The following is a 22,958-nucleotide window of genomic DNA, read 5'->3' as shown; positions in this document are numbered from 1 at the left end:
GTGAAGAGCTTTTATTATATCAAGTATTATTTCTATTATACTGCAAATTGTGAGGCGAGTGAATTTCTTGTGAAGGTATAATGTATTTCACCAAGTACCTACATGTATTACATAAAGAAATTAATAAAAACAATATAAAAACTTGTAGTACCCTTTATTATTAAAATACTTTGAAATACTTTTTTGGGCACCCGTCGAAAAACCTTTGGGTTTGGCAGGACCCTCAACTGTTTGTATTGTGAATAAAAATTTTGATTTGATTTTTTTTATTTGATTTCGATTTGAATATTTCAACGACTAGTTTCGACCATAACTTAGGTCATTTTCAAGTTCATTTTTTTACATGAATAAATCACATTCAGAGGGTGCATATTGTATATGAAGAAGTTTTACAATAGTTACATTTTATATTTTCTAGTTAAAGAAGGGAGTGGAGTATCAGTGCCTCACTACCTATTGACAATCAAGACAAGGACCTCTCATATACCTCCTAGGTATATTGGAAGGTCCTGATCAAGACTCAAAATATTTTACAAGTGCATCCATATTATGATTACGATTTCAATAGTTTTCTAAAATTCTATGATTTTCTAAAAACCATATGGGGAAATGTTTGTGCCGAACACTATTTTTAATTCAGGCCTTTTCCCAAGTTATAATAGTACATTTAATACGCAATAGACTAGAGCCATTATTGTAAGTGAGTTAGCGAAATAAATTATTTTCTCTCTCTATTATGAACGACCATGACTTCGAGTTTCCCATGATAGATATTTAAAAATTGTGGCTCCGAGTCGTCGAGGAATGTAGATTATGGAATTATCTCTAAAACTTAACCTTCCTGTCGCGACATGGAGTGCGATAAGCTGGAAAACAGCAAGCATTGAAATTATAACAAACTACCGATTTTGCAGTTACTATTTGGTCCAAAGATTCTAGAAGCCATGCGACGATTGGTCAAATTGATTCCCTTCGCCCAATAGGAGACCTGTTTCTAAATACAGTAGTGGGGGGGATTCCCCAGCCGCGGGACCAGATTACGTTTCGGAGGACACTTTGCTAGGAGCACTACGAGAGTAAAGATGTAGTCATTATGTTTCGCCCTTTTTGGGCAGGTTTACAAGTTTATTTCATTAGTTAATGTAGGAGCTAGTTTTATTTTTATTAAAGTTTAAATTTTCTAGTAGTGCCATGTCCTGAAAAGTTTAATTGTGTTTCTTCATCATGTACGAATAATTGTTTCTTCAAATAACCGCTAAGGTACGTAAAATAAGGTTAAAATATAATTTAGGGAATTTAATTGATTGAAACTTCCATAAGAGTATTGTATTAACAAGCCTGTTATTTTTCAAGTTAATAATATTGATTGAGAATAATCCTTTTGATTTTATTAGTGATGGGAGATAATTATAATTTTTTTTTCTAAAGAAGTATAGAAAGTTTTCAGTTACGTTACATTTGAGTTATTGTTTCTGGAAATATATTATCGTAGAGTATTGCTGAAAGTCAGGAAGATAGCCTTTAAATTGGAATGAAATTTTTAAGATTATGTTCATATTGAGTTTAAGACTCAATTTTATATTTTTCTGACTGTGTTTTCTCATGGCGTTAAGGCTTTTAACTGAACGCTAATTTATTAAATTATAACAGAACTTTTGAATTATTTGTGAAGAAAGATCCATTAATTCTGATACAAAGAATCAGTAGTTTAAAGATAAAAATCTATATAAAATGAGGATTCAAATAGAATGAGAGAATTTAATTAATTGTAATCAATAGATAACTCCTGTTTTAGCTTTTGATGAATTGTAGGAAGAGTTAGAAATTAATGCTGTAATACATTTATGTACAGCGGTTCATGTGTGCCCCCAAACCAACTTCATGTACCACCCCTTTGGTTCGGCAACTTTATGTAACACCGCTTCAAGACACCCGTTCAGACGACAGGTCTAGGGACGTAAGAGGACGTCGCCGTCAAGCCAAATTCAACCGGTAAAAGTTCACCGCCAAAAACAAGGTACTGTAACCCCGACGATAAAGCAACGCACAGACCAACGAAAGTGCAGTGTAGTGAAAAAAAGGTTCATTCGAGAATGTCAATCAAAAGTGGGGATTCAAAATTATTATGAAATGGGTTATATGGGTTACTATCGACGAAATTTGGGTTCAACGGGCTTTTCTTTCTTGAGTAATTTCATGTTGGAATTAATTTGTTATTTCATGACTGATATTGTTTGGTTTTGTGACGTATTGCTATCTAAATGAGGGATAGTAATGCGCCCCCAAATCAGATGAAGAATGTCAACAAAGTAACATGAAATTGTTGTTTCTGTTGTTCGATTTTAGTTGCCAATGTTTATTGAAGTTGTTTGTATTTTTTTTTTAATTATTTCAAAATGTAGTGTTAGTTTATAGTAGAAACCTAGTAAATCAGGCATGGCAAGATTAATTGAAGTTTTCTTGACTCTAGCCCGTTCACCTGCATGAATTAGGTATAGACTCAGGTATTTTCTAGATGTGTCGGCCTATTTCTATATTCTAAATTTTATTCAAAATTATCTTTTTTATCATCTTTTAAAAGGTGAGGCACATGTTGCATTAAATAAGTAGGCAATTGGCTATGAGCAAAGTCTATAGAGAGATCAAGGTCTCTCTATAGATAATAGCCTTGCTCTAAAATATCAAGAACCATGATAATATGTAACTGATACTCCATGAACTAATGAACTGTGCTCTAGTGTGGTCCGCTCTATTGAGCACCGAGCATCATTTCGCCATTTTGATTATAATTGACATTCTTTATTGATTCATAGAATACCCAAGTACATCATCAAAACAATAGGGAGAGAAAAATGAAATAACCTTGTCCTATTCCTCTCCCAAATTTAGATAAGGTTACACATAGTCCAAATAGGTTATTAAGTCTTGTAGTCGTTCACTTCACAATATTTTTAGTCCTTCATTATTTTCACAAAAGTAGATTTGATTTAGATGCTTCAAAACCAAACAAAGAAGAAATATTTCACATTATTATCACTAAAATAGGAAATATTCACATATTAAAGAAATAATTTAAGAGAACCAAAAAAACAAACTTAATTCTAAAAGCACAGCTTTTAAATGCTCCTCAAATCTATTCCACCCAAAACTCATTGACTGCTCTAATATAGGAAGGTATGTGATAGGCAATATCAGCTTACTGTGACTATATTTTGTGATTGACAAGTCACCAGTCAAGTAAGTACCCAATACTCAACCGTGATGTAATGTAACAATTTATTAATAATAAATAGTTTATACCTGTTGGGAAATATTTTCCACCGAATGTATCAGGTATGTGCATATGCGGACGATGTAGCAATAATTGCAAGAAGGAAAGATGTCCTACAGGAAACGTATTTGTTGCTAGAAAGAGAGGCGAATAAGATTGGCTTGATAGTGAATGAAAGAAAAACGAGGTACATGAAAATATCAAGTAGTCAAGCAAGAAGAGTTCCACAAAACCTCCAAATTGGAAATAAAATCTTTCAAGGTGTAAGAAACTTCAGCTACTTGGGGGTTGAACTAAATAACGAGAACAAGATGGGTTACAGCATAAAGCAAAGAGTATTGGCTGGAAATAGAGCATACTTCAGTAACATGAAACTTTTGAAGAACAGGCTCATATGTAGAAACACGAAACTTAAAATATATGAGAGCCTAATTCGACCTGTTGTAACGTACGGCTGTGAATCTTGGACGTTAACAAAAGAAGACAAAAACCATTTAGGCGTTTTTGAAAGGAAAATCTTAAGAAAGATTTATGGTCCAGTTAAAGAAGGAGAGGAGTGGAGGAGAAGAACTAATTCAGAGCTCGAGGCATTGATAAAAGGCCGAAATATTGTAAAATTTATTAAGGCACAGCGGCTTAGATGGTTTGGACATATCTGTAGAATGAACGAAAACAGAATGCCTAAAATAATATTCAAGGAGAGGCTACATTCAAGAAGAAAGATAGGAAGGCCGAGAATAAGATGGGAAGATGAAGTGAGAGACGATCTCCAAAAAATGGGATATAGAGGATGGAGACAATTAACAGAGGACCGAGAAGCGTGGAGAGCTGTAGTGGAGGCGGCCAAAGCTCATATTGGGCTGTAGTGCTAAAAAAAAAAAAAAGTTTATACCTGTTGTGTGAGTAGCAACGAATCCTTTCCTCTGCACAGAAGCATCGGACTTGAAGACCATGAACATCTGGTTGCTAGTTGCTATGATGGGGTGGGGGATCTTGGAGCCACAGAATCTGCCCAGTGTGTGGGCATCTGGAGAGTCTCCATCGTACATCATGATGTGATCATACGCGCATTCCGGATGAGGCTCGATCTCGAATTCGGTGAATATCTGAAATTATCCGTATCAAATTACATAGACAATTGCCATATTTGTATTGAACCGAAATTGTATCTGAACTCAATAAAGTAAAGTAATGAAAATTTAGTACACAATTAGGAACTTGGTAGAGTTATTGATTGTTTGCAGGATGCCCATCACAAGAAAGTAGTCGTTGGAATAGTTACCTGAAACTTAAGGATAATTTATCATATTTTATCAAAGACCTTAAAGAGATATAGACCCACAATGCCTATGCCTTCCCAATGATAGCTCTTACTTGAAATTGAAGGCCGCCATTGGGGTATTTTAGCACGAGATATTATATATTATTTATTTGTAATACTATAGATCACAAAGGCATTGGTGGCATTGGTAAGTAATAATCTTATGGGTTGCCCCCTCAATGGCGGATTTCAATTCCAAGTACGACACTAGCGCTGCATGTGAGTCTATGCATCTTTAAGGTCTTTGTATTTTATCATTTATTTTTCAATTTTGGTTATCATATTTTCTGTCAGAGCTGTTATTGTAGTAAGCAAATGGAAAAATTAAGTGCATTTGATTTCTACTTACTAGGTAAAAAAATTATGGTAAAATTCCATATTATGTTTTTTTAAAGATTTTTTGAATGATATATGATTAGGAGGTTAAGATAATAACATGATAGGCTATTGTAAGGTAATGGAGAATATGAATGAACTCATCTCAAATTGCCTGCAATTTTTTCATAAAACTTAAGGTTTATTTTTGGAGAAATTGTCAATTCCACATAATTGGAACAGAAAACATATCTTTTGCTGGACTTTAATATGAAATTCCACAACATCTCTGTTTCTAGTGTAAATATGTTACTCTGTTTCTAGTGTAAATATGTTACTCTGTTTCTAGTGCAAATGTGCTTATCTGATAATTAGAAGATTTCCTTCTACTTCTCAAATTCCCCTACTTTTGACTGAGCATTTGCTCACTGATTGACTTGACCTTCTATAATTAACAATGTAATATAGAACAGTATTTTTAATAATTCAAACAATAAAAATATATTATTCCATTCAGATAAAATTACAAACTCTGTACAAATAATGGTGTATTGAAGGCATAATTATTTCAAATTACTAAATGTGAACAATAAAAATGTAATATTACCACAGTGAGGAATAACAGTTATATTCCTGGTTGCACAGAAGCCTGTTAAATTTAAATCTTGATTAAATCCACGAGAGCCAATCAGAGTAGGCTTTTGGAACCAAAAAAGGTTTCCCTGATTGATTCTCGAGGCACTTAATCACGGCTAAAATTTAACAGATTTTGTGCAACCGGGCCTTATAGTCAGTGATTGGCAATTTTTACTTTCAAAGATGAATTTCATTTCTAGAGTAGAATTACATCTGTATCTGTAGTATAAATAATAACAATGGGATGATTTGATTTTTGCTTTCATTTATTTCTCAAAAATTACAAATGAATAAACTATTCATAAAGGAATCACATAGAGGATTGAGTTGAATAAGATAAGATGATTTCTTCTAATTTTTCGGGGTTTTTACTGAAGTATTATTTTAATGTCGAATTTTATCCGAAGGATAGTGTCAATAAATTTGCATAATTTTTATGCGTTTTCCATATACAACGTTACAAGCTTATAGCTATGTGGGAGAATTACGTGGCTGACTGTTGACTGACCATTTTGATGCGGTGTCCGGGTGTAGTGGTGAAGTGCCAGACACAGTCCTTGCGACTCGGGTAGTAGTCGGGCCAGTTGGGACTGGTGACCACCCCGACTGGAGCGGTCAACTCGTACTTGCATCCGGCCTCCTTGCAGTCGTGGCCGTTGTCGTGCAGTGTGAAGCCATTGTGGCACGAACACATGTACGACCCGATCGTGTTGCGGCACTCGTGCTGGCAGCCGCCGTTGTTCGTCGCACACTCGTCCATGTCTGTCAACGTGTGACACAATTGATAAGTTGACAATATTTATACATATCAAGGTACTGTAGAACATTTTTAATAAGTGAAGAATGTGACAGGGACATACAGAATTAATATTCCAGGCATATTTATAAATATCAAGTTAGAAGACTCATAATAAGCTAAGAATGATTGTGTATCAATGAATGTATCAACCGTAGAACATATATAATAAGTGAAGAATGAGAATGTATTAATTCATACAGAATTATTATGTTGGGAATATTTATAAATATCAAGTTAGAAGATTCATAGTAAGCTAAGAATGATTGTGTATCAATGAATGTATCAAGTGAATAAATTCATACCTGCTGTTTCGTGTCAATTTATTATGCTAATAATAACTATGTGAACTTCTGAAATAAATTAGTTTGACTCGAATTGTGAAATGTGATACAAATCCTGCTAGGTTAACGATATAGGTATGCGTCAAACAACTCCAAGACATGATTTATTATAATAATTCTATTTATTACTCAACATAATGATCAATACCTACATAGCAGATGAGTCTATTGAAACTTTTTGTATAAAAATTATTTCAAATATATCAAATAAAAATGACAGTTTCATTCATCAAATTTCCTTCTGCTATCTAGTTCTTTGGTCAATATTTGCAGTAGCAGAAGTCATTATAGTTTTATGTAGCCTATATAGGTAGCTTTAATTGGATATTTTAATTATTGTACAGTAGTAATATACCAGAGCAGTTGGTTAAACTGCAACTTCTAATAAAATCTTCCTTCAAAGGTTTAATAATATTTTCAAGTAAAACTGAAAATATCTATTGAAAAAACTTCAACCCAATATAATTATAACTGTATGAACTTGAATGCATATTGGAAGTGACACTGGGTAGGTAGGCTAATACAGCAAGGTAATAAATTCAAAAGTTCTCTTTGCCAAAAAAATCAATAATAAATAGATAATCAGCCTGGATTTATCAAGAATAAATATAATATAGCTTAGATTTTTCTTAAATAGATAAAATAGCCTAATTAGATTGAAAAGTTACATTACCTGTGAAAAAAACAGCTGCAAAGCCAGACCTCTGTACAGAATTATCGGAGCTGAATTCAATGCGTAGCGCATTGCTCTCTGACGTCACAAGCGGAGGCAGCCGCGATCCACAGAAGACGCCGTGACGTCGCAGGACGTCCGAACGCATTTTGCTGTGCACCTCCACGCTGTCGTATTCACATTCTTGCTACACCAATCACAACACTCCATTGAAAACAACGCAACTGAAGCTGGATTCCCATTATCAGTATCGGTGAACATGATTACAGTGAAACAGTGATTACTGTGTACAGTGAAAACATTATTCCTATAAGTTCTAATGGAACGATTCATACTCGCTCGTCGGTTGAGTGGAAATAGTCCAACTATAACTCATGAGAATTATATTTTCACTTTGCCGGTCACGTTCACTGATGTGTGAGGATCCAGCTTTATTGATAGAAAGGATACTTTCATATGTTGATGGAATAATGTTTTTCAGTGTAAAATTTTTGTTGGGTTTTGAAAGAATTATTACTGGTAGAGTAAAGAATACGGTAGGTAGGTACCGTACTAGAAGTTCTATTCAAGCCAAGTAGCGCTGCACAAATAAATATAAATTTATCATTCAACTTAATTAGATATTTTAGACTCATATGGGCTTCTGCGACGTGTTGTCTGTCTGCCATAGCCTACGCTAAATAAATAATCCACTACTTTATGTTATATGGAAAATTATATACGTTATTAACCTAGTACGGTTCCGTGGAAAACGTATAACATTTTATGTAAGCATTGCTCTGATTTTTTAACTGCAACAGTTTTGTTAGATACGGGAAAACATCGTTGATACTCAGATGATATTGAATACAATAAATTATGATATTATTATTTATAGTGATAATTAATGAAAATCATCAATGATATTAGAAAATAACATCAAATTATATTAGGCTATCGCTATCAGCATAATTATTTCCTGTTTTAGTGATTCTAATTCATCACTTAATGACATTTACTCCTGTTTCTTATGAACTTCATAGACCCCAATTTGAGTGAATAAAATAATTTGCAGTCTACAATTTTGAACCATATATTATGAAGGTTTTAAATCAATCTTTATACTCCCCTAGGTGATTCAACATTGACATCAATATTAATGAAACAGTAGGCCTACATGATAGTTTGCTCAGAACTGAAAATGGTACTGTATGGATTCATTTGGACATTTCTAGTTGAATAAATAGTAAGTCAGTGGAATTTGAACAATTTTTTTTTTATAATACCTTTCCTTTTTCTGGTTGACTGTACAGTAACTATATAACCCAATTTCCATATTACCCATGGGTAATATAGTTACTGTAATATAGTTGGCTGGGGTATTCATTTCATCCTGAATATATATCAGTGATAAATTATCATAACAGAGCTGAATAGATATGGATTTAGACAAAACAATTTGTAGATGTACTATTTGTAGATATACTGGAGATTCCACATGATTCTGAAAATTATGATTGATTCTATATTGCTAATCCAAGTTCAGTTTCAATAAAATTCGATTTGATCAATGAATTTTCAAAAATTGAATAATTCTTTCTAGAATTTGGGTTATCCAGGAAGAAGCTCCACTCACCTGGTAGACCTGCAAAGAAAATAAATTATTAATAACAAGCAGTGTTCTAGTTTTAAACTATTTCAACTATAAAATAATTTTTAAAGCATTGATTTCAATATTTTTATCAGTCAGGCAACCAAAACTAGTTTTTCAAGAATGTTTAAATTGTCGTTTAATACCATAATTTCAGGTAGAAATCGTTATCACGAGATATTTTACCTACAACATCAACTTGTAGTCTACAAATCACATAAGTTAGATTGAAAAATCAAAATTATATTGTCGTTATCATATTATTAGACACGAAGATGTTTTTCAAATGTAATACTTGCTGCTCATTAATATATTATTGTTGATTGAATTTTTAGTAGAGCTTAGGCCTACGCAATGGAAAATAAATGAAGTAGGTAACATAGTTGCTTTGATGCAATTGTGTCATATTCGTATTTCATGAATACTTTTATAAAATATGAAATAGATAAAAACTCACGTTGTTTCCTTCAAGGTCGAAGTGGGTGAAGTTGAGTGTTATTTTGTATTGCGGTGGAGCTATGATCTCCCAAACACAGTTCTTGTTTCCAGGATAGAGCTCAGGAAATGAAGGACTGGTGATTGTTCCATTCGGGGCTTCAAACAATCCGCCGCAAGCATCTATTCGAAAAAAGATTGAGTAGAATCAATTAAGGTAGGTAGGTACTGTGGATTATAAGATTTCACACATCTAACTCATCAATTCAAATGAATTGATGGAATGTTACTCCTCCAAAGCTGATCACCTTAAATTTAGTTCTTTATTGGCAAATTTTCAAATTTTATCAAAAAATGAACAGTATTTCACATTGTATTATCCCAATTTTTCAAGTTGAATAGCTAATCACCTTGAATTTAGTTCTTTATTGGCAAAGTTTGACATGATATTAGAAAATGTACCTCGTCACAATGTATTATCCCAATCTTCAAGTTGAATAGAATAATTTGAGTTTTATTAGAAGTAGGTAGTTCTATTAGAATAAATCAAGTACCAATGCTAAATGATTATTAGATTTTCATACTTGTAGGCTATATTATCTTGCATATTTGTCAGAAAAAATGTAAATCAGTGATTATCAAGATAATCATGAATTTTTCCATGAATCCAATTTAACTTACTACACGTTGAACTGCTCATTGTTCCATGGTTGAATATTGCAATGAATTTCAATGAAAAGTTGTTATTTACACGATGAACACAGGATTTTGTAGAATTTCTCTATATTAAGGTGTAATAAGAGCGATATTACCAAGATTATGATGACACTAAAATTATGTGGAACTGACAAAATCGCTTCTATTTCACATTAAAAATCATTATAGTTAAACGTAATGTTATTACTGAAGAACCCTGATGTTTGAATAATAACGTTTTTCCAAGATGATTAGTGTTTCAATCTTAATTGCCTATGGGACAAAACGAGCTACAGTTATGTTATGTCTGTCTTGGTTTTGAGATAAATATTTTGCACTCGAGATTATTGAATATTAAACTACAAAATATTAATAATTCCTTATAGGAAACATGATATTGTATCCTATATATATATATATTATATATATATATATATATATATATTATATATATATATATATATATATAATATATATATATATATATATATATATATAAAACACGTTCACGTTCATTAAAACTCAGTTTTTAAAAAGAAATTTTATTTGCAAAAAATACATGTTAACACATCAAGTGGCTGGAGTAGACTAACTAAAATGAGCGCGCTGAGAGCGAAACTAAGCGGTACTGACAAAAATAGTAGTCAGCACATCAATTGTTTAAGTTTACATAATTCCTCCCTCCTTAAGTTTTTTTCGTCCCGAAAAATAAATTTGGGACACTCAAAAATTACAAAAATTAAAATGAAGTTACAAATTAAAGTTTACTAACTTAGATCTAATTTCTAGGTGGTACAATATAGCTTATGGTAGGGGTTGATGATATTGGTACTTGTGTATCAATTCGGTAATTTAGTACACTGGTTGGCTTCTTAAATTTGTAATAAACGATTATCAAAATTACAAGAAGTATAAATGTACTTAAAACAAAAAATACAATGTGGCGTGTCTTAAGGACGAAAGAATCTTCAAAATTTATAAAATCAAAATCTCTAGGTTCAATATCATCAAGTTCACTAACATCTTTCAAATCGATAAGTTTAGTATGAATTTTATTTGGTACATGACTTAATTTTTGTGCGTATGTGGTAACTGAAGTAAACGATAATTTTACATCTGTCATTTTATCATTGATATCCAGATTGATAAGGAAAGATGAAGGAGTATTTATAGTGCCATTATTGATATTAATTTGATCAAACTTATATCCTAAAATACAATTACAATTTTCGAAATAATTCATAAATGGTCTATCATTAATTATTTCTATTCTTACACAACTATCCAAATCCTTATTATTTACTACAGACAAAATACAGTTATCATGTATAATTTCTCCTGAAGTACAGAAAGAAATAGAAGAGAATTTTTGACAATTGGTCAGTTTCCAAAGCTTTTTGTTTTGAGACACAGATATCGATTTTTCTTTTAATTTCATGGTGTGAACATTTGATTCCATTTCAACAGGATAGGACAGAAGGTCATATTTTTCAAATAAATCGTTTAATTTCGGTAAATGGATAATGTAAGTTATAACAGATTTCGATAAAATACAAGTGCTATTACTAATTTCCCATAAAATACTGGAATCTCTACTAGCTAATGAATAATTCTTATAATTAATTAACCTACGAAAATCATCAAAGCTCAAAATTGATGGATGAAGTTTCCCTTCTTTGCAATACATCAACGAGTTAACAACATCATTTATTTCATCATCCAACAATTGTATAGTCAAAGTAATTAAGTCAACAGCTTGCATATTTTCGACAATATTGGCAGTTTCGTTAGTAATATTTTCTAATGCTTTATTATTTGAATTAATATGCTCAACATCGAAATTAAATTTCTTAATTAACTCATGGTTCATTTCAAAATTATGTTCTTCATTTTTAACAAGATGTAATTCATTATTTTCTATTTTATCAATAACTTTGTCGAGGTGTTCTTTGTCGTCAGCAGTCATAAGTCCTGTCAACCATGATATGGCGTTTCCTAATCCGTTCATTAGTCCACGTTTTACCTTTTTATTTTTATTTTCAGAAATCATTTCTAATTTAAAATATTGGTTGAGTGAAATTTTCTTCAAGGATTCAATAATGTCAGAGGATATGTAAGCGACTTGCAGATTATTAATATGAGTCTGTAATTTCAAAGATTGTATTTTAAGGTCAGTCACGTTAGTAAAATGGATAACTTTGTATGTGTCGTTAATGAGCATAGATTGTCCTATTTTAATCGGAATTATTCCTGCTGTCTTTGTCAAGTCTGTCAGTCTGTACGTCAACGTTGCTGGGATCAGGAACAACAGAAGGATGGTCATTGCCTTCATCTGCAACAATTAGATTATCTTTTACTTTTTTACGAGGCCTTTTCATTCTGTTAGGGTGGATTTTGATTAAATTTCTTTTCAATTTGAACCTATCACCTTCCTTAGTAGCTGTGCTATACCTTGGAACATTTTTGTGAAATTTCGGGTTTTTGATGAATATCCTATCTGGTATTTCAGGTGGTTCCTCTCTATTTTTGTTACATTTTTCTGTTCGTTTTTCTTTTTCCTCGATTATTTTCTTGTAAACGGCATCATTCAACGCTTGTATTTCTTTGAAGTATTGATTAGCAAGTTCTTCAGTGATTACTGCGGGATTATCCTGATCTTGATTATTTGGTAAATAATTCTGAATTCCGAAAGTTAGTTCATTTGGGCTTAAGTTGAATTGATCTTTTATCGAATTGTTATAGGTTCGCAAAGCTAATCGAAGTTTTTGTTCAACACTATATTTTGGGAATTTAATTTCGAGTCCTTGTAGAATTTCAATAATTGTGGAGTGTGTTCTTTCTATTAGTCCTTGAGATTGGGGATGATAAGGTGTGGTGAAGTAAGTTTCAATACCATTTATTTCAGTGAATTGTTTGTATAGTGCATTGTTGAATTCTAATCCGTTATCGGTTTGAATGCATTTTGGAATTGGGAAAACTGAAAGATAGTTGTTTAGATTTTTTATTATTTCGATACTGTTAGCTGATTTCAATGTGTAGGCGGAAAGTCTTTTAGAAAACGAATCGACAATTGTGAGGATTTTAATATTATTATACGTGAAAGTGTCAATCTGAAGTTTTTCGAAAGGTTTAGTAGGTGTGGGAGTTACTTTGAATTTAGTTTTAATTGGGTTTCTTTCATACTTGGTTTTCAAACAGATTTCACATTTATTTACAAATTCTGTTACGTCTTTGTGCATTGCGGGCCAATAGTAGTTTTTACGTATTTGTTTATAATTCTCGTTAATTCCTCTGTGGAAGTTTTTGTCTTCATGACATCGAGCTATTATCATTGTTTGTTCATCTACATCAGTTATGTCGGCGTTTATTCTTTTGTAGATTCGGAATTTTATGTTGGGAACTATTTTGACAATTTCATTAGTCATTGAACTTAGAATTTCTGTTTTTAGAGCTTCAAACAATGGACTTTTATTTGAAAATACTATACCGTACACAGTATCAGGTTTCAAATACTCTCGTATTTCTTCTACGTTGTTTCCAATGTCACGTGCGTCTCTGTATTTGAAAATTATTCTGTTTTTATTAAAGATCTTTTTGAATTGGGGTTTTCCTTTACCTCGTGAAATAACTATTTGGTTTGCTTCAGTGTTTATGATACTATTTTCGTCCATTATACCTATTCTATCATCTGAACTTTCTTGAGAATGTTGTGTCATTAGTGAGTCATTGTCATTATCATTATTAGTATTATTTACAAGGTTTTCGTTGCCAGTTTCCACATAATTTTCATTAATATTATCAATATTTGCATTAACTATCGAATTGTTACAAATTTGTTCATCAAGATCATTCAATACACTTTCACTCACCGACGGAGGAGCTTCATTGTTATGGAATCTTAGCAGATCATTGATATCAATGTCATCGTACTCATCATTGTTATTGGCATTGTTCGCATTATTTTCCGCGGGAAAGCCTGGGAATAATTCTGAATCGTCAAAACCTGTAAATTCATCACTACTTTCCATCATATTTACATTGAAAGGCCGTGAGAGACAATCAGCAACACAATTTGAGCGACCTTTTATGAATTCTACGGTGTAATCATACTCTTCCATTAACAATTTCCATCTCATTAATTTAGCATTTGGTTCTTTTAGAGAATGAAGCCATTGGAGTGGCTTGTGATCTGTTCTTAGGGTGAATTTTCTTCCATACAAATATGGCCTGAAATGTTTCACTGCCCAAGTTATTGCCAACATTTCTTTTTCAATAGTAGAATGATTTTGTTCAGCGGGATTGAGTGTTCTAGAAGCGAATGAAATTGGGAGATCTTTATTGTCAGTCATTTGACTAAGGACCGCCCCTAAGCTTACATTGGATGCGTCTGTTGTCAAAATATATGGATCATTCAATTTAGGTAACTGCAATATTGGTGCGTTAGTAATTGCTTCTTTCAGAAAATTGACAGCTTCAATGAATTTAGGATCTTTTGGGTTTATAGTGGATGTTTTTCTCAATGCGTTAGTTAAAGGTTGAGCTATTTTAGCGAATCCTTTTATCATTTTTCTGTAGTATCCTGCCAAACCTAAAAATTGTTTTATTTGTTTAGTAGTTTGTGGAACGGGAAAATCTTTTATTGCTTTTACTTTTTCAGGATTAGGCTGAATGCCTTTTTCCGAAACTATGTGACCTAGAAATAGAAGTTCTTTCTTAAAGAATTCGGTCTTGTCCAATTGTATTTTTAGTTGATGAGTTTTCAATCGTTTGAATACAACGTTCAGGTGTTTCATGTGCTCTTGTAAGCTATCACTAAAAATAATAATATCATCAAGATATACAAGAACATTTGGTAAATCACAAAATATCAAGTTCATTGTCCTTTGAAATTGAGGTGGACCATTTTTCAACCCAAATGGCATTCTGAGAAACTCATAATGACCATTTTCAGTACTAAAAGCTGTTTTTGGTATTGATTCGGGTTCCATTTCAATTTGATGGAATCCTGAAACAAGGTCAATAGCCGAAAAGTACGTTGCTCGACCGATTTTTGAGAACAAGTCTTCAATATTCGGGAGAGGAAATCTATCATCTTTAGTTTTGTTGTTCAATTTCCGATAATCTACTACAAGACGAACTTTGCGTTTTCCTGAAGCATCAGGTTTCTTCGGCACAACCCATAAGGGAGAGTTGTACGGAGAATTAGACGGTCTTATTATCTTTTGTTCGAGTAACTTGTTTATTTCATTACTAATATCCTGCCTAAATGAGATAGGATAGCGGTAGTTTTTTGAATAAACAGGTTCTTCGTCTGTAGTCACTATTTTATGCTTGAGCAAGTTAGTAGCAGTTAATATATCACCTTCGAATTTTATTATTTCGGGATATTTCATAAGAGTACTAATAATGCATTCTTTCTCTTCTGAGTTCATATGCTCAGTTCTCAATAAAGAAGTGATTTCGTCAATGGAGAGGGGATTATCGATCATCTCACCCATGTACAATTCACATTCTTCTACAGAAACTGTTTCGATACTCAACGTTTTGTCACAATCAGAAAAATATTCAATCTCAATAAAACCATTCCTATCAATATCAGTTACAATATTATACAACTGCAATTCCTTAATACTAACAACACATAGCTTATCTGATGGAGTGCAAACATTAGTTTTGATTTTCAATTCATTCCAACCTTTGTTGATTTCAATATGATTCATTCCTAACAGTGGTATCGTGCAATCTTTCGTTATGAGACAATTGGTCTCCAAATCAATTTTTGCTTTCAACCCTTGCAATGTTTGCTTTCCAATAAGAACATCATAATTATCGCTAAAATCATACACATAAAATTTTTCATCTTTATCAACACCAAGCATATTCTTAACATTAATATTTACACAACCTTTTCCATTAGATTCACCAGCGGGTGTACGAATTTTATAATCACAATCAATTATTTCTGTCTGAGGAGAAACCATTTGAGGTTTAATGAAATTATATTTACTACCTGTATCGATCAAAATTCGTGAATCATTGTAATGAATATGAGGCAAATCAAGAGAGATCGTATTCAAATCTAATACTACGTTTTTGGATTGTTGTTCGAGCCTACTTCTAAAAAATGATTCATTTTCTCGCAAAGGTCACTTACAGCATTTTCCATAGAACTCATTCTAGCATTCATGCTTTCAAATTCGGAAAACTCATTTTCAGAAGATTCAATATTGTGAACTGGAAACTTTTGAAAGTTGGAAACTGTTCTCATGCTCACATCGTTTGATTTTTGATTCAAATTTTGGTTGTTATTATTGAAGTTTGCATTTGGATTACGATTGAAGTTGTGATTTTGGAAACTTTGTCCATTACGAAATCTACTTTGAAAGGATTGTCCTCTGTTGAAATTATTTTGAGGCTGAGAGAAATTTCTCTGATTGAAATGATTTTGAGGTTGAGAAAAATTTCTCTGATTGAAATTGAAATTACGATTTTGAGATTGAGAAAAGTTTCTTTGATTTGAATTGTTTTGGTTTTGAAACTGATGGAAATTTTTCGGATGCGAATTTTGATTGGAATTTGACGAGTTTTGTTTTCCTTCAGATTTACTGAAAGTTTGATTCATTTGTGTTACATCAGTAGTAAATCCTAAATGTTTCAAATAAGCACTACTCTTATTGATAATAGCCTGTCTTGCATCACTGAGGTCTTTGATTCCTAGCGTTTGTAGGTGAGCTCCAAGCTGGTGGTTGATTCCTTCGACTAAAATCATTACAATTTGTTTATCCAACTGAGATGAGATAGTTTCAAGAATTGGACCAGTTAGTCCATCGAGTTTGTGTCTTGAGATAATCACGGTTCTTTTTGTTGCAGTCTATTTATGAATTGAATAGGGTGTTCTTTTTGGTGTGATTTCATAGCAAGCAGTTCCATAGTTAATTGTTCTACTGTCCTATTATCGGCAAAGTTGTTTTTCAAAACATCAATCAAATTTGAGAGGTCATCTACTGTACTGTTGAGGATTACATCTTTAGCAGGTCCATGTAATTTGTTTTTACAATAGTGAAGGAGAATCCAATGATTGCTGCTTCCGCGATACGATTATTACAGTAGTCATTTTTCAATTTTTCGACAACTTCAAGAAAGCTAAGTAGTTCTATTGGGTTTCCTGTATATTCAGGTATTATGTGTAGGTGATATTTCGCAATTGGTCTTGAAATAAGGGGGTTATCCATTGTGCTTTCACTGTTATCTTCACTGTCACTGATTGTAGATGTAGAAGACGTGTTACCTTGAACTGTGGAGTTGGATACAGCTGCAGCCAGAGCCAGGTACGATCTTAACCTTGGCCGGTAATCGATAAGAAGCTTATGGTCTGGTCTGCTATCCTTCTTGCCTTTCTTCCCCAGGATGGTGGTTGTTGGTTGTTGGTGTTGATGAGTCACTCTTCCACTTGACGGTCTCGATGATGGTTCATATCAGTTGCGACCCCGACTTTCGAATTTTCCGCGATCACTTGTGATTGATAATTGATCAATATAAACTGGCGGTTAAATGAACAGCACAATTTTCACGAAATTTTCACGAAAAACTCTTCAGGGTCCCTGTTCGGGCGCCAAACACGTTCACGTTCATTAAAACTCAGTTTTTAAAAAGAAATTTTATTTGCAAAAAATACATGTTAACACATCAAGTGGCTGGAGTAGACTAACTAAAATGAGCGCGCTGAGAGCGACACTAAGCGGTACTGACAAAAATAGTAGTCAGCACATCAATTGTTTAAGTTGAATAGAATAATTTGAGTTTTATTAGAAGTAGGTAGTTCTATTAGAATAAATCAAGTACCAATGCTAAATGATTATTAGATTTTCATACTTGTAGGCTATATTATCTTGCATATTTGTCAGAAAAAATGTAAATCAGTGATTATCAAGATAATCATGAATTTTTCCATGAATCCAATTTAACTTACTACACGTTGAACTGCTCATTGTTCCATGGTTGAATATTGCAATGAATTTCAATGAAAAGTTGTTATTTACACGATGAACACAGGATTTTGTAGAATTTCTCTATATTAAGGTGTAATAAGAGCGATATTACCAAGATTATGATGACACTAAAATTATGTGGAACTGACAAAATCGCTTCTATTTCACATTAAAAATCATTATAGTTAAACGTAATGTTATTACTGAAGAACCCTGATGTTTGAATAATAACGTTTTTCCAAGATGATTAGTGTTTCAATCTTAATTGCCTATGGGACAAAACGAGCTACAGTTATGTTATGTCTGTCTTGGTTTTGAGATAAATATTTTGCACTCGAGATTATTGAATATTAAACTACAAAATATTAATAATTCCTTATAGGAAACATGATATTGTATCCTATATATATATTTTTTTTTTGATTCAGGTATAAAATGATTTCTTGCTTACCTTCACAGTGTTTACTGTCTGAATGCAACTCGTAACCAATTTTACAAGCGCATTCATACCCACCCAAGGTATTGATGCAGTGATGCTCACATCCATGGTCTAGTGAGGTGCATTCATCAAATTCTAAAATAAAACAAATAATAATCAAAGTGAATTACAGCTTCTGCCTTTTGACTTATTATAGTGATAAAAGAAAAAAGTAAGATTATAATAACAGTGTAACACTAGTCTCATAATCCAATAAATCCAGCTACACGAAAATTTTCAAACTTCAAGCCTTATATAATATTTATTCTTCACAATGCAAATGACACTAATGTAATTACAATGGTGGATAGAATAATAAAGGTAGTCATTGAGCTATTTTTCTTCCAAACTTATAGGTGACAAAGTCCAAGATAATTTAGAATTTCACATGTACAATTTATATGAAATTTTAGTCTAAAATAAACATGAAAACTATAAATTTTGAATTTAGATGGCTTGAATTATTAAACTGATTAGAGATATTCCACTCAATCACCACTTGTAACGAATAATATTGAGTTATTTAAGAAAATTTGGAGCCATTCAAGAAACACATTCAAAACATATTTTAATTATGTTGGCGAAGAGTTCTAAGAAAGGAGAGGCTTCAATTTACAATAAAATGAAAGATATTGATTGTCAAAAACAATAATTCTTAGGCTAATCAATTTGATAATTCATTATATTCAACTGGATTCGCTTGAATTCAGTATATTTCGAATACTGCATATTTGACTGATGACTGTGTGATTCGATCAATAATTAATGTATGTAGCCTAGTGAAAAGTTGAATTGTAGTAACGGTAACATACATTGGTAGTCACATTCTAGTAGCCTAAGCACACTGGTATAAAAACCAATCAAATCCGTATTGAATAATGGCTACTGTCAAAAAAAGATATAAAGCAATTCCAGTTGAGGATAAAATTGAAGGATTACTATATAGTCTTGAATTTATTTTATTGCATTCATGAATATGTTACTCATTCAGGCAACCATTGCACCCAAATAGTACCGTAATAATGAATGTAAAATATGAAGAAAATTTGGTTATGGTGTCAATATTAATAATTGAGGATGTAAGAACCAAAGGGATGTAAGTGATCCAAACCAAGTTTTGAGAAAAAAGCCTGTAAAGTTGAAGCCTAATATAAAATTCCATAATAATGAGAAAAATTAAGTAAAATTAGGTAGATAATTACAAACTTTTCCCCTATTTCTTACAGTAATTAATATTTGTTTGGCAATTTTTTTGTTTTTATAATAATGATTTAAAAAAAAACTTACATGCACTTACATCTTTTTTCTTCCAAGTTGTAACTTACACCCCTTTGGCTTTGAAAGACAAGACTATTATGGGTTGGTTATAAAAAATCTTAATTTGAATAAAAAAACTGTAATTATGTCAAAAAAGATGAAAAATTAAAAACGAAATACAAATACTAGAGATTAAACTTCAATTAAGTCAAAAAATATTTAAAAAACGTAAAAAGTCAACTTGAAGCAACAATAATGTCAGCTGAACGTGGGTTTGCTTGGAACCAAAGAGATGTAAGCATGCTTGCATCCTTCTTCCACTCAGCTGATGGGCCATTTCTGTGAGTAGTATTTTTTTTCTCCACCAGAATGCAGCATCTGTTACTTAGTTCACTTAAATCCTTTTGCCACCAAATAAATATATGTTTCATCTTCGCATTTTGCTATTTAACTCATATTATTAGAAAATGTCACTTACATCCCTCTGGTTCTAAGTGCCTCAATCATGGAGATGATTATTAACCAATCAAACATTTTGAAAAACCTTGAGTACCGGTATATGACTTCATCTTATTCTAACAGAGAAAAAACGAAGATAATATCTGTTTGAATTATCATTATTATTGAATAATCATCATTATTTGAATTGATTGGCTACAAAATGGTGGAATACCTTTCATGAAAGCAGCAGAAAATCCAGCCTTCTGCACAGATCCATCAGACACAAATTTCAGAAGCATTTGGTTGCCGGAAGAATGTATGTCAGGAGGAAGTTTGTAGCCACAATACTTTCCGATGAGAGGCGATTCCAAGGTGTGGCCATCTCTCACCTCCACATAGTCATAGACACAGCTGTCATGGTTCTCTACCTGCAATCACAAAATAGAGTTCACAGATTCTCTACCTGGAATCACAAGAAAAATAAAAATCATACTTGGAATCACACTTGATATAAAAATAAAAATGGAATTCACACTTCACTCCAGCTTGGGATCGTTATAGAGCTTTCGCTATGACGTTAAAAGAGTTTAAATCCACTTCAATCTATATAGCCTCTACTATACCAACTCATACTTGGACCATAGTATAAATGAGTTGAAAATCTATGCAAACATTTTGTAAATAATCTATATAGAACCCTATATTAACAGAAACAATATAAAACTTATAAAATGTCTATTTTAACTTGAAAATGGCCAAAGTAGGTCAAAACTAGTCGTTTAAATATTTTAAAGTTTTTAATCAAAGGGTACTACAAGTTTTATATTGTTTTCATTAATTTGAATAAAGTAGCCCTTATAAGTGAAGTGATTTTAGAACCCTATTCATCATCTCTTACTACAATGGTATTGAAACTAATAAGTAGGCTATGTTATCTTATATCATATAGGCTATGTAATATTAATCTATTAGTATGCTAATAAGTAGCATACTTATTAGACTCTCTAGACCACTGTAGTAGGAGAAGATTATTATATGTATTGTTACTAGCTCCATTATTACTAGCTACTGTGAGAAATCACATCACAGTGAGTCATTGTTAGTTGCTATATGAGAAATCGCATCACAGTGTGACAGTTATTTTTTCAATTCTTTAGAAATTGGCTTCGATATTTCAACAGATATTGAACAATTTTTATAAAAACAATTGTCACAAAAGATAATCATACTAGAATTGTTTTTTTCTGCAGGGTGGAAATAACTTTTGGGTTCGATTGAATAAAGCAGAGTTGTATTAAAACAATTGCTCATACCAAACTTTTTAGATTTGTATTCTAAATTTTTTAATGGAGCTATTTTTATTCAATTGATTACTACCTATCTTAGTTGTAAACTGACCCTGCTTACTTGGTGAGATAATAATTTCTGGTTTTGTTTTAAAAGATTCATATTGTTTTTTTGCTGCGGAAGTAAAATCCACTATACGATATTAATATTAGGCTACTTCATTAGGCTATTAATTATTTATCGTTCATCGTTCATTTTTTCCCTATGCGAATATTATTTTCCTCTTCCATACTCCTCCTACGGGTTCTTCTTAAATAAACTCTGGACCGCAAAGTGAATGGATAGGGCTTTCTCATCTAATGCAGCATTGAAAATTCAATGAATTATAGTAAAATTGAGATCATAAAATCTTTCCATTATGGTGATACAATGAGTTATGGTTTAGACACTGTGTTTCAAAGTTATCTTCAAACCCAACTCAAGTAAACTAACACTGATCTATTAAGAAGTGTTTCGTCAACAAAAACAGCATCAATCACAATGGGTTTTTTGCTATAACTACATCTTGAACCAATTAAACGATGAACTTTGTTCATATGAATTACATTTTCATTGAAATGCATTACAATATTTGAGAGAATTTGTGATATTTAAAGGTGCGCTGGATAAAATAATTGAGTATGGCTAATATACATCACCTTGATAAATCATAGACTTTGAATGGTCCTTGAAATCCATTACAATATTTGAGAGGATTTGTGTTGCGTGACGGTGCTATAGATGAACCTTGCATAACAATCTACTTCACCTCGATAAATTATGAACTTTTATTGCATAAATGACATGTTCATTGGAATTCGTTATAATATTTAAAGAATATGAAATATTTATTGAATATTCAATATACATTCCAATATTTTAAAGGATATGGCAATCTACTTGACCTCGAAGGATTGGAATTTGAGTGCCACTTGGTAATCGGGGGGCGCAGTCAACCTCCAGACGCACTCCTTGTTGTGGTGATAGTCTTCGGGGTAATTAGGCGACTCCAGGTGACCTCCCTCGCTCACATCCAGCTCCCCTCCACATACAGCTGCAACAAATAATGTTCAAAGTATTTTCACTTCTTCTCTGTAGATTTACTACAATTAATGAAATGAAATAAAAATCACATTCAGTACCCTTCTATATTGTATTAATGCATAACATTTTTCGACTCATGAGAGCAATTTACAAATACATCGATAAAAATATTACATGGTACAGTATGATTCACATCTTATTTAGAAGTATTCTGTATGAAAATTTAAAGTAATTTGCTTCAAGACAGTCATGGTAGCTAGATAGGTAAGTACTTGCAAGAAAAAACAAGATAATAGCCTACATATTT

The 22,958-nt window shown here is 32.2% G+C and overlaps 1 protein-coding gene across 2 annotated transcripts in view; it reads right to left on the bottom strand.

Annotated features, from left to right (window-relative positions):
• LOC111064078 (tolloid-like protein 1) overlaps positions 1-22,958 on the bottom strand; it is a 72,061-nt gene that overhangs the window by 4,843 nt on the left and 44,260 nt on the right. For both annotated transcript variants that reach the window (XM_039420484.1, XM_039420485.1), the window contains 8 exons: positions 22,513-22,661; positions 20,514-20,709; positions 18,557-18,679; positions 9,444-9,604; positions 8,972-8,980; positions 7,357-7,543; positions 6,052-6,305; positions 4,164-4,377 (listed from right to left, as the gene is read on the bottom strand). In XM_039420484.1, the coding sequence (XP_039276418.1) occupies positions 4,164-4,377; positions 6,052-6,305; positions 7,357-7,543; positions 8,972-8,980; positions 9,444-9,604; positions 18,557-18,679; positions 20,514-20,709; positions 22,513-22,661 (1,293 nt within the window). The remainder of the gene's footprint in view (positions 1-4,163; positions 4,378-6,051; positions 6,306-7,356; positions 7,544-8,971; positions 8,981-9,443; positions 9,605-18,556; positions 18,680-20,513; positions 20,710-22,512; positions 22,662-22,958) is intronic.

Source organism: Nilaparvata lugens, chromosome 2 (genome assembly GCF_014356525.2).
Source record: "Nilaparvata lugens isolate BPH chromosome 2, ASM1435652v1, whole genome shotgun sequence".
Classification (NCBI taxonomy): domain Eukaryota; kingdom Metazoa; phylum Arthropoda; class Insecta; order Hemiptera; family Delphacidae; genus Nilaparvata; species Nilaparvata lugens.
Note: the sequence above shows the minus strand (reverse complement) of the source record. Positions and strands in the feature narration are given on the sequence as shown.